This window comes from Aphanomyces astaci (genome assembly GCF_000520075.1).
Source record: "Aphanomyces astaci strain APO3 unplaced genomic scaffold supercont1.5, whole genome shotgun sequence".
In the NCBI taxonomy this organism is placed as follows: Eukaryota; Oomycota; class Saprolegniomycetes; order Saprolegniales; family Verrucalvaceae; genus Aphanomyces; species Aphanomyces astaci.
This window is the reverse complement of record NW_009798268.1, coordinates 530,891-542,183: the sequence shown is the minus strand read 5'-3', so window position 1 is coordinate 542,183 and position 11,293 is coordinate 530,891. Positions and strand designations below refer to the sequence as shown.

Below are 11,293 nucleotides of genomic sequence, written 5' to 3'. Positions count from 1 at the left end.
CCTCGGCTCCGTCGCCCCCGCCAACCACAACATCCTCACCGCAGTCATTGGCCTCTCGCGTCCAGCCGCCTCCAAGCTCCAGTACGGTCTCTCCGCCGACATCATCAAGTCCAGCCGCACCATTTGGAACACCCATTGCAGCGGGCCCAAGCCGGACAGTCGATCGGCACGCGCCGACAGCCGCATGGCATAGACACACAAGTCCCCCGGGCCTTACGGCCGAAAAAGCATTTCCCTCGTTGGGCGCGCTTTCAAGTCTTGACATTAGGAATAGCCAAGTTAGAACTAGTTTCATCTCCGAAACCATTTAGCTAGCAAAGGAGCATGATTGGCTATAAGGAATGAAGGTTGCAATATGATTTGCTAAACATATTGATTCACATTGCATTGTAGTCACAATTATACCTCTTAAACTCAGCTTTATATGCAATTTCGAAGGCGATTCAACCAACCGCCGGAGGAAATTATGAGTAGAACACCGTGTCAATAATTGATGCATTACCTTATAGTTAGTGTTGATGGAAAATGAATTAAAAGAGTGGAAATATATATGCGCTGAAAACAGTTCCGAGCTCCGCTTGCCAGTTACCTGTAAAAATTGCAGGTGATAGGCTGAAAATTTCAGAGTGATTGTTTTCTACCAATCATGTATCATGACACGTTACCAAGTCTACGTAAGTATTGTCGGTTTCCTTCAATTTCCATGGTTCATTCACAGCAAATGTCAAGCACAAACTGGGCTGAGGCATATGATTGGCTAATATCCACTTCGCCGTTTCTGGTAGAAATCAAAATGATATTGTAGCCAATGAGCGGCAAGTAATTTTGAATTGACCAATGGGAGAGATTAGGCTCGAGTTCGGTCGATTGGACGGGGTCCGAAAAATCAATCAATAACGTAATAAATTCTGTTCATATTGAGCCCTCAGCAGAATCGAATGTCTACAGATAATAAATCCATGACCGTGATTTGTGCCTCATGGAGAAATTGGTGGCCGGAAAAGTGCTGATATAACTACTGTACTCGTTTGCCCCTTCGTAGTATCCTACCACCAATAATGTAGGCATGTGTATGCAACATTTTACTGCTTCGTCATGAATCAATACACCTAATGCTGCCGACGAGGTTTGACGTCGTAGCCAGCTCTGGCGGACTGGGCCTTGGCGTTCATCAATATTTCCAGCATCGCCTCGGGGGATGCAATCACTGTCTGCAGTCCCCACCCCCGCACCAGCACGTCGTAATTCACGAGTTTGGCCTTGATGGTTTTCACGCGCTCTTGGAAGCCCACAATGACGCTTGATGGGGGAAGGCCGAAATGGCGATCCATGTTGCTGCAGAACGCGGGCGTGCCAAATACTTTGGCCATTTCCATAACGAACGTCGTGATGCGATTGGACACGACGCTGCCGTCGAAGAGCCGCTGCAGCCGCTGAAGCATGGGCATGCCCACGACATCGACACACGCTGGGTCGGCCTGGCGGATCCAACGGATTTGCCGAGCAAACGTCTCCCGCACCACCGTTTCCCGCACGGTCAAGTCGTCCAGCGACGCCACTGTCGACACGCACAGCTTGACGTAGAACTCCCCCAGGTCTGGCACATGCGTCTTGGTGCGCCGGTTTGGGCTGGTGATGAACCGCCGAACCGAGCTGTCGAGTTCCGTTTGCAGGTTCGGGTGCATACTCAAGACATGGCGCAGCAGGCGAAGGAGGTTGGCGTAGGCAACGATGGCCGATTCCGACTCGTGCGACGAACCGTTCATCACGGCCAGCACTTGCTTGTTCATGGTTTTCACCAGCAGATCCACGAGACTGATGGAATGGTTGCGGTCGATGGCGAAGCTGAGCTTATGTAGGGTTTGATGTGTTGAAAAGTGTGCAGGGGAGAGGAAAATAGGCAGCCAGTGGGTATAGTCGTGTCCGGTGGACGTTCGCATCGCGCACCCCCGGGCGTTCTTGGCTTGTTCAAACGCCGTATACGATAAGAATTCTGGAAAAAGTTCAACCTCCAGGGTTCGTGCTTGGTGAAGACGCAGGGGGTACCCAATGCACATGGTGGGGTCGTCAATGATGCTGAGCCCCATCACTGGACAAGCGATTTCTCGGTGCGCTCGTGCTTGTTCGGGGGTAAGTTTGGAACTATCCCTCTCGTGTTCTGGCGTGGTTGGGTCGTCGCATTGTTGATCCAAGGGGGGCAAAGGGGACTTGGTGGAGTGACCGCACTCATTGCACACGTACTCTTCGTCCATCACCCTCAGTCTCTTAATGGTGTCGCCACTGGCGATCATGCCATCGGGGTCGGCAAAAAACGGCTGCAAGTAGATCATCAGGGTTGTAAAGTTGGCCGCGGGTGTCCATCCACTAAACCCCGAGGCGGACTCGTGCATGTAGTTGAAGTTGCCCAAGACGTCGCAGCAAATTCCACTGCCGTCAAACACGTGGTGGTGGTGGTTACTGTTGAAGGCGTACCCGGCAGCCATTTTTCCAAACGGGGGGGTGTGGGGGTAACTCTCGGGGATGGTGAGTTCCCAGTGAACGACAATGCCTTCATATGGCCCTTGTAATACCTTGGTGTTGACGTGGAACTTGTTGGCTTCCAACTGCGAGATCGACACGCCTGGGATCGGAGCCTTGAGGTACTGCGTGTAGTGACGAAAGGCAGTCTTGTATGCAGAGGCTGCAGCAGTGGTCATCGTCGTCAGAGGGTAAATTGATATGTGAAAAACTACCGTTGATCCTTTCTAACGTGATCCATTCTAACGTGACTATTGAATGATGGTCGCGATATGGCCAATGATGGTCTTTTGCAAAGCCAGTACGAAGTACAGTACTTCCGGATGAGAGATACTAGTACTATAGTACTATTAATAGTACTGTACTACCTTACAGTATTGTAGTATTCCAGATGCCAGATACTAGTACAGTACTAACTTCCTGTTAGTATCACTACAAGTGTACAGTACTCGTATTGATAAGAGAATGGATTAAAGAACCACCTAAGCCAATGAAATTACGTCCTATCTTATTTCTGCCAATCCAAACGGTTTATTCGCCCAGTCCCTCTGCATTGGGCAAAACTAGATATATTCAAATAGGTTCGAAATTTTTTTGGCGAAATGACTCACAAGTCAAACCACGTCACGAAATATATTGGTCAAATCACAAATATACTGGCAGTCCACGAAATATACTTATATACAAGTAATGAGTAAATTCGACGTTCCCATGAAACTAAATGCCGAGGTCGCGAAATATAATGAAGCTCCACGAATTTAAATGGGACTTTCACGAAATATACCAGATATTTTTCGAAATTAACCGCAAAATGGTGTAGTATGTCTCAAAGAGGGTCTAGTGTGAACCGTCCAAAGGACCCTCGTCGGAACTCTTTAAGCAGATACTGCGCCGCCAGCAGCGTCTGCCGCTCCTCGGGCTTGCCGACGCCGCCGCTCTGCTTGGTGATGCTGCTCATGAGCTCATCGATGTCGTCGGTGGGTCCAGCGAGTCCCAACGCCTTGACGTACTGCGTCGAGTTCATTTGGTTGAGAAGGAACAGCATGTAGTCTGCGATCAGCTCTTCTCCCACGACTTCGTCCTTGATGGCGCCGGTGAGGGCCAGCTTCAACCCCACGGACGGCGACGGAACGCTCGGCAGCATTACCCCCGGCGTGTCCATGACGTAGATCGCGGGCGCTTCGTTCACTTTGATGATGTCTGTGCGCAGCGTGACGCCCGGAGTGGGCCCCACCACCGCCTTTTTCTTTCCTTTCGCCAGCTTCAACGACGTCGAGATGCCGCGGAACGCGTTGATCATGGACGACTTGCCGACGTTCGGAACGCCCACGACCATGACCACCGTGCCTGGAAGGACATGCATGAGAATTCGAGATGATGGGGTCTGTGGGTGGGCGGTACCTGCGGTGGACTGGAATTGCGACTTGCCATTCTCGGTGCACCATTGCAAGATGTTGCGAATGTGCTTGCCTTTAATCACCGAAGTGAACATGCAGTCGATGTTCTGCTCATTGAAGCGGTATTCCACGCGCTCCTTCATGTTGGAGTTGGACAGGTCCGACTTGTTGAGCACCACTAGGCGCGGCTTGTGGTTGCCAATGCCATCGAGCAGCGGGTTCGCCGAGGACCATGGTATCCGTGCATCCCGCACCTCGATGATCACGTCCACGCTGTTCAGCTGCGCCTTCATGGCGTTCCGAGCACTGTTCATGTGGCCAGGGAACCAGTTGATCACCCCCGGCGACTTGAACACGGTCCGAAATCCCTTGGTTGCCGCCATTTATCGATTCCAACAGTGGAAATGCACTGTAAATTTCATATCCGGCAATCCGGATAATACAAAACAAGCGTTAAGTCATCATTTTCGTCGACATGAAGCGGCAACTCGAACGGGCTGATGGAAGTCGCCTGAATGCACCACTCACCGCATCCGAACTGGCATCCTTTGAGATGTATGGGTACCTCGTGCTTCCTTACTCACTCAACGACATCCAACTGAACGAGCTGCGCGACGAATGCGATGGGCTTTATGGCCAAACGAATGCAGACGACCTTGTCGAGCTCGTACGCAACTTGTTGTGTGATGGATACTGGTCTAATGCGACGACGTCTATGCACGTAGGGTTGTGTGCTGGACATCTTTGCCTCCGCCAACGTACGTATATCTACACGTTACCATTCTTCCTGCTTCAAGGCGTGATGCACTTCGATAGCGAACGCCCCGCTCCCGTGTGAACGTAGCCGAGTATGTGGCCTTTCGCAATACTCTGGTCGGTCGACCAATGTCGAAAGACCTCCAGACGCTTCTGTTTGACGAACTGCCGCAGCTCATGCAATCTCTTTTCCATCGTCCCAGCGTTTTCTTCTTCAATGAGCACTTTGTCGTCAAACCTCCGCACTCCAAAGTCGAATTTCGATGGCACCAAGTAACTTCAATTGTCGTTTGCATATATATATATATATGTACCATGGATATCAGCGCAATGTTTGATTATATATATATACCTCGGAAAACACATATATATATTTACATATACCTCGGAAAACATATATATATATTTACATATACATAGGACGATACGGAGCAATTGGGCATGTGCGTCCATCGCGAGGCGATTCCGTGGTACATTTCTGCCTGGTGCGCCCTGGACGATGTCACAGCCACGAACGGCGCGCTGCAGTTTCGACACCTCGACGGGGAATCTTCCCCGCCCGTTGTAGTTCCAGCAGGAAAAATCCTCGTCTTCCGGTCCGATGTGTGGCACTTCTCGGCCGCCAACTCGTCTGATGCCGTCCGAAGGGCGTTTTACGTGCAATACTCACCCACTGCCATCACCAGTAGGCCTTTGGACCACCTTCCGCTCTGTTGCGCCCTTCCTGTGCACCACAAGGCGACTGTGGAGGATTCTCGATGCAAAAAACAAGCCAAATTAAACACAGTTGACCCTACTGGGAACGGGGAAGTTTCCCATGATCGAGGAATTATTACGCAAGATTAACACAACATATGTGTACTTACGATATGGATGACTGGTTTACTGTTGATTTAGTCGTAGTTGCTGACGGCGAACTTTTAACGATAATGTTGAGAACGTTCGTGCTAATTATAATTTTGATGGAGTGGGAGCTATTACAGTGTTATTTCTTTTGGTTGGTTAATATATTTAGACAAATAGGTAATAATAAAAAGAACTATCACGGCCATCCATGGTTTGTTTCGTATCATGACATGGCATGGTCGTGTTGCGGCACATACCCCCCAGTAGCTTAGACAGGTTCATTTCAGCTTGTATAAAATTTGGTATACACGGTTTATGTCGATCTTGAAAGGTCATGGGGATAATCTGCGTCGCAGGCAGCACAGCTATGTAGCTATTCATCGGAAGAGTTTGGCCTGGTGACTGAACGAGCGTGGGTGGAACGCCAGTCCCAAAGTGTCCTCGAAGCGGGCGCCCGACGTGATCGTCGTGACGCCGAACGAGCTATGAAGGAGGCCGAGGCGCGCCGTGTCGCCCACGTCAAATCCAAGGCGGCAACCAACCTGAATGGAACAGCAGCGTTAACCTTCTCTCGCAGCGACAAGCCAACCCACTGAATGCAGTAGGGTGACAACCACTGGCCGCAGAGGAGCACGAAGCCCGCGCCGTTCGACTCGGACGCCTCGTGCCATTGCCACTAAACCACCTCGTCCCATAGAAAGCAACGACCAAGGTGGACTCGCAACGTGTGGTGACCGCTCGCCGACCAGCGCCCATGGAGCACCGCCACGTGGTCGGCCAGGAGCGAGAAGCCCGCGTTGCGCGGCCGGCCCGTCTCGTGCTTTTGCCAATGGACCACAAGTTGGCGTAGAACGCCAGCACCCACGTCGTGTCGAAGCTCCCTGTTTTGGCGCTCTGCACACGTTCGCATGCAACCCAAGATCCAATATGCAGTCCACGGCCCGTCCTCGTGTGCTGGACACATGGTCGTGCCGTCGGTCGATTCGGCGCGAGGGAGCCAGCCCCAGCTCAACTGATGCTTTAATCTCGTTTCCGGTGTATACACATCGTTAAATATAATTCTTTGGTTGGCATTACATAGCACGAAGGTCCTATTGTGTCAAAGCGGCCTGACGCTGAAGCACTCGAATCTACGGTGGCGTCGGAGCTACGCTGTTTATGCCCTTGTATTGTACAGTACCTACAGCGCTGTTTGGGGTTGTGGAAACTCGAAGTCGTTGCCGCCATTGTTAACTGGTGGGTATTCTACATCGTCCAGTATGGGGAAATCACTTCACCTATGTACTTGGCCGAATATATACACAGAATCATGTGCTAATAAAGCGTCTATACAACAGTCCTCTGAGCACGCCATTCATTTTTGCCCCAATTGCTTCGATGCATCGCATTACAGTAACTACCAGCCCCCCACAGTATGTATATATAGCAGCAGCAGCAGTTGTACTTTATGACATCGACAACACAAGGTGATTCACCCGACATACATCAAGGACAAGATGCAAATCATCTTGTTAGTCTAGCTCACGGCGACGGATGAGGTGCCGTAGCCTTTGACGGGCTTGGGCAGGTGGAGCAGAGGCACTTTGTCCAGCTGGGGTCTCACTTGGGGAGGCGCGTACACCCGCATGGACGCTGCATGGAGGGCGCCGCCGGACCGAACGTCCACCCCCACGAGTACCCCCCCAATCACGACGCCAAGGACAGAAAACCCCACAAATAGTTCATGCACAAACGGAATGTACTTGTGCATGGCGTTGAACTCGACCACCACGACCATGGGCACCACGGCCAAGCCAAAGTTCTATATATGGAACAGTTAGCCCAACCATCGGATTGTTATAAAAACAAAGTATTTATTTATTATATATGGACCAAAACCAACGGAAACACACTAGATCCCTTACCAAACTCGCGGAAAGGATGCCATATGCAGTGCCAACGTGGTGTGGCTCGACGCAATCTACAGATATCATAAGAAGTGAGTGTAACGTTAGTATATTATTGACATTATCAAAACGAGTAAGAAGCTAGTATAACGATAATAACAAATAGATACAATATGCATGAACACAAAGCACTGAAGCTTGTGTTGTTTGGGTTGTTAAGTTGGACATTTGAAACAAGTATGTACGCACACGACACTGCTGGCCACAGCGCCGACAAGAACAGACACACCGCCATAGCTTGTAGTGTTAATGGAACAAACGGTGTCACAGTTGTGAACCCTAGCAAGGCGTGCGCGATGGCCAGCGCCGCCATCGTAGCCGTCGCGAGCACCGCTCGGCATCCCACATGATCAATAAAGTACCCAAACAGCGGCGCGAGGACGGCCATGAGAAGCGGCGCAAACGTCAACGGGATGGCGGCTTGGGCTTGGGCGTGGAACTTGGCCGTGCAGTACGAGTGCGTGAATGGACCGTCTCTCCACCCAACCTCGTCGCAGTTGATTGCGGTTTCGTCTACATAAGGGGGCAACTTGGAGCAATTGAATTGGTTGGTCGCGCGACAAGTGGACGACAATTGAGGCAAGGGAAATGCAAACGGGGGAGATGGGGGGCATAGGGTTGTCGATGGGGGAACCGCAGTGGATTGAAACGACTGAGGGGGGGGACAAAACACAGCGGAGGTCGTTCACTAGCGCCCCAACGCCACAGCGCTGACATTCCAAAGGAGGCGCTTGAAAGTAGTCGCGCTCCATGTACACGCCCGCGGCAATGTTGTTGAACGGTCCCACGATCGAGTATAACAACACGTACATCGCCGCAATGAGCCAAAATGACACGCTACACAACGGGCGTGAGTAATCGTAGTAGTAGAGCGTAGTATTAGTAGTACTACTAGTAGTAGATGCACGTGCCTAAAGGTGGCGGCGTCCCTGAGCCCCAAGTTGGCTTTGACCTGCAGTTCTTGGTCATTTTCCTGATCTGTTAGGACATCGTCGTGAATCTGCTGCTCGGCGCGGGCGTCGATGGGCAGAAGAAGCAGCGAGGCCATGACGGACACGGCGCACACGCCGGCACCGACCCACACAGCGGTGGACACGGAGGACGCTTGGGCCACCTTGGGGCTCACGTGGTTGTTGACAGTAGTGCCGAGTCGCATGACGCTTAGAATGACCCCGTTCGCAAACGCTACAACATATAAATGGGACGTGGCGGCGGTGAATGTTGCAAGTAGTTGCGTACCGAGTTCCGACGCCGGAAACCACACCGCGAGCAAAGCGGATTGGGCCACCGACACTGTCTCCCCTCCCAGGCCAAAGATCACACGACCACCCTAAGAAGGACATGATTGCCACATCGAATTGTTAAGAAGATCGTGTTTACCAGCATGATGGGCAGATTTTGGAGCGAATTGCCAGTGGCGAAAACAATCTGACCCAAAAGCATGAGCGATGTGGTGGCGACGAGGACATATCGCGGCCCGAACTTGTCGGTCAAGACGCCGCCGAAGAGCGGCAGCACCATGTTGGGCACCGAGTACACGGAGTAAAGCAGATTCTGAATGTGGGTTAAGGAACGTTGGAATAACGCATGGTATGATCAAGAGTAGTGGGGGCGGCGTTGGTAGCCAGCCAAAAGGATACAAAGTACATTTCAAAGTCCTCCTTGGAGACAGAGCCACTGAAGTGCTGCGTGAGCTGGCTCTTGAGCGCCGACGGATTGTCGTAGCAGTAGCATCCGCCAAAGTTGAGCAAGCTCGTAAGAAGCAGCACCAGCGGCTTGATGTGAGTCTCGTGCGGAACCAGCATGTTGCTGCTGGACGGTCGACCCGAGGATGAAACCGCCGAGTGAACCAAATCCACCTGGATTTTCAATGGCCAATCATATCTCGACAAGAGGAAACCGTATCCGGATGACTGCCACTTCAACTGCAGTCGTCATATCAGTGTGTTTTGATCACATGCTCGTAATACTGTTACTGTGTTGCTGTATTGTGACCGTACCACTTGACTCAAGGAGGAGGCAAAATGTAGCAGCATCTTGTTATTTTTCGAGTAATTTAGTAATTTACCACTAGTTTATTTTCTACCCCGATACCCCGAAACCCTGAACTGCACTTTTGCAATTACTCGAAATCTAAGGACACCTCAGCGATGTATCGTGTAGGGTATATCACCTTCAGATATGTTAGGTGACAATTTCAAGTAGGTTTTGAAGGATTTAGCCCGTGAAACGCTGTCCAAGTATTTCAATGACGTTGAACTAAATGGTAAAACTCCAATCGTCAAGAAAGATTGGTTTGGAGGCGGCCGATCGTTGCGATGACCTTAATTACCACTGATGCATATATTCTACTGTGTAGTACTTTTCAATTTTTGTACTTTTGAGACGCCATTGTGCCTGCAGATGTGTCCTTTGACTCCGACGCGTCAATACATTTAGTCGGCAGCCAATGGGAAATAAGTATTCTTGGAGATACTCAAAAGTCGTAAGAAGTCGAGTTATTTCGAATACGGTAATGTACATCTTTTGATCAGCATGGCACTTCCTGAATAGGTTTGGCAGTAATTTGGAAATTCGGCGGTCTGAAACCAAATATCCGGATATTTCCGGATATTTGGTTTCAGACCCTATCTAATTATCATGAACACTACAGGGAAAGACGGTAATGTTTACCCCGTGGTACGAATTTTAGACTTGGGATTTGTATTGACAATTAAATTATTCAAAATGAGATTCACTGATAATATTATGATTTCAAAACTCGACAAGTGAAATTCGTTGCAATGTTATTGGTCAAATTTTGGACCACCACGACCAGTTGGCTACAAGTCCGGCTTCGGCAGCGCCTTGGTGAAAGACCCACTGATGACAGAGCACGGAATATCATCCCAAACCTGAATAGTTCGTTGAATCATAGCCAGTCGCTTCTGCGCTGCAGTCACCACTGGTCTTTCGTGCAACCACTTTGAGCGCAGCTTGCTCTTCAATGGACCCATGACTCCAACGTCCAGTGGCTGGCACACGCTCGTGGAGTTCTTTGGCAATGGCTCCAGCACAGAGAACAGCTCCGACGAGACACGGTTGTAGGAATCCTTCGACACGTGAGCGTCCAAATTGTCAGCGACAATGACAGATGGCCCGTTGATCTCAAACTTCAACAGGTCGGACAAGTAGATCTCCCAGACGCGAGTATCCATCCACGCCTTCTTTTGAACGACGTAAACATGACCGTCCGGGTACGTAGGGATTTCATTCTGCTCAATCGTGCCACCTGGTTGCCCTTTCACAATGAACAAAATTGGAAGCTTCTCACCATTGGAGCGAATCGACAGAACCGCCGTCATGCGGTCCGAGTGCTTTTGATCCTTGTCGACCTTGGACGAGCCACCAATCTTCGCGAGCGTCTTCGTGGGTGGCATGTCGTAGTAAACAGCTGTCTCGTCGACATTGATGATGTCCTCGGCGGCAGTGTCCCGAAACTTTTCCCAGAAGGCCGCAGCGAACGTCGCTTTCGTTTCGGCCAAGACCGCTTGGGGGACCTTTGTTGGAACTGGGACTTGTTGCGAGTAGCGGTATCGAGTTGAAAAACGTTGGCACAGACGCAAAAGACTGCGGTACGCCGTGTCGTCGTTTTTCTTGTTGTTAATGTACTCTTCGTACCAATCCCAGTGATGGTTCTTCATGAATGTGATGAGATGGGAATGGGTCAGGTGGTGTTCACCACCTCGCACGCTTTCCATGAACGCCACCATTTCCGAAGCAAAGGGGATCGATTCGCGTCGTCCTTGTCCTCCAAGAGTTGTCTTCTTGACATTGATGCGCTTGGTCATG

At 50.6% G+C, this 11,293-nt stretch overlaps 5 protein-coding genes across 6 annotated transcripts; 1 reads left to right on the top strand and 4 right to left on the bottom strand.

Moving 5' to 3' along the window:
- Positions 1-878: 878 nt before the first annotated feature.
- On the bottom strand, positions 879-2,729 carry H257_02964 (hypothetical protein). Its single transcript, XM_009826823.1, has one exon. The coding sequence runs from the start codon at positions 2,694-2,696 to the stop codon at positions 1,110-1,112; it is 1,587 nt and encodes a 528-aa protein (XP_009825125.1). The 5' UTR covers positions 2,697-2,729; the 3' UTR covers positions 879-1,109.
- A 569-nt stretch (positions 2,730-3,298) lies between these two features.
- Positions 3,299-4,365, bottom strand: H257_02963. 2 transcript variants are annotated; one of them, XM_009826822.1, is made up of 2 exons: positions 3,919-4,365; positions 3,299-3,864 (listed from the first exon to the last, which is right to left on the bottom strand). In XM_009826822.1, the coding sequence occupies exons 1-2, from the start codon at positions 4,295-4,297 to the stop codon at positions 3,344-3,346; spliced, it is 900 nt and encodes a 299-aa protein (XP_009825124.1). In that variant the 5' UTR covers positions 4,298-4,365; the 3' UTR covers positions 3,299-3,343. The 2 variants fall into 2 exon arrangements, with proteins under 2 accessions (XP_009825124.1, XP_009825123.1); XM_009826821.1 differs by having other exon boundaries at positions 3,313-4,365.
- An 11-nt stretch (positions 4,366-4,376) lies between these two features.
- H257_02962 (hypothetical protein) lies at positions 4,377-5,607 on the top strand. Its single transcript, XM_009826820.1, has 4 exons — positions 4,377-4,581; positions 4,640-4,672; positions 4,731-4,943; positions 5,091-5,607. The coding sequence occupies exons 1-4, from the start codon at positions 4,390-4,392 to the stop codon at positions 5,514-5,516; spliced, it is 864 nt and encodes a 287-aa protein (XP_009825122.1). The 5' UTR covers positions 4,377-4,389; the 3' UTR covers positions 5,517-5,607.
- A 286-nt stretch (positions 5,608-5,893) lies between these two features.
- Positions 5,894-6,480, bottom strand: H257_02961 (hypothetical protein; the record flags this gene model as incomplete). Its single annotated transcript, XM_009826819.1, has 3 exons — positions 5,894-6,058; positions 6,106-6,192; positions 6,235-6,480. 3 exons carry the CDS (start codon positions 6,478-6,480, stop codon positions 5,894-5,896), a joined length of 498 nt encoding a protein of 165 aa, XP_009825121.1.
- A 490-nt stretch (positions 6,481-6,970) lies between these two features.
- On the bottom strand, positions 6,971-9,299 carry H257_02960 (hypothetical protein). The gene is made up of 7 exons (XM_009826818.1): positions 9,103-9,299; positions 8,843-9,016; positions 8,702-8,792; positions 8,374-8,647; positions 7,652-8,299; positions 7,421-7,476; positions 6,971-7,317 (listed from the first exon to the last, which is right to left on the bottom strand). Exons 1-5 carry the CDS (start codon positions 9,265-9,267, stop codon positions 7,813-7,815), a joined length of 1,191 nt encoding a protein of 396 aa, XP_009825120.1. The 5' UTR covers positions 9,268-9,299; the 3' UTR covers positions 6,971-7,317; positions 7,421-7,476; positions 7,652-7,812.
- Positions 9,300-11,293: the final 1,994 nt, after the last annotated feature.

Excerpts from the sequence above, each read along its gene's own strand:
- H257_02964 (XM_009826823.1), bottom strand. The coding sequence starts at position 2,696 with ATGACCACTGCTGCAGCCTCTGCATACAAGACTGCCTTTCGTCACTAC.
- H257_02963 (XM_009826821.1), bottom strand. The coding sequence starts at position 4,297 with ATGGCGGCAACCAAGGGATTTCGGACCGTGTTCAAGTCGCCGGGGGTG.
- H257_02962 (XM_009826820.1), top strand. The coding sequence starts at position 4,390 with ATGAAGCGGCAACTCGAACGGGCTGATGGAAGTCGCCTGAATGCACCA. Across the intron at positions 4,582-4,639 it reads CAGACGACCTTGTCGAGCTC|GGTTGTGTGCTGGACATCTT; the intron begins GTACGCAACTTG and ends CTATGCACGTAG. Across the intron at positions 4,944-5,090 it reads TCGAATTTCGATGGCACCAA|GACGATACGGAGCAATTGGG; the intron begins GTAACTTCAATT and ends ACATATACATAG.
- H257_02960 (XM_009826818.1), bottom strand. The coding sequence starts at position 9,267 with ATGCTGGTTCCGCACGAGACTCACATCAAGCCGCTGGTGCTGCTTCTT. Across the intron at positions 9,017-9,102 it reads AGGACTTTGAAATGTACTTT|AATCTGCTTTACTCCGTGTA; the intron begins GTATCCTTTTGG and ends ACCCACATTCAG. Across the intron at positions 8,300-8,373 it reads AGGGACGCCGCCACCTTTAG|CGTGTCATTTTGGCTCATTG; the intron begins GCACGTGCATCT and ends CCCGTTGTGTAG.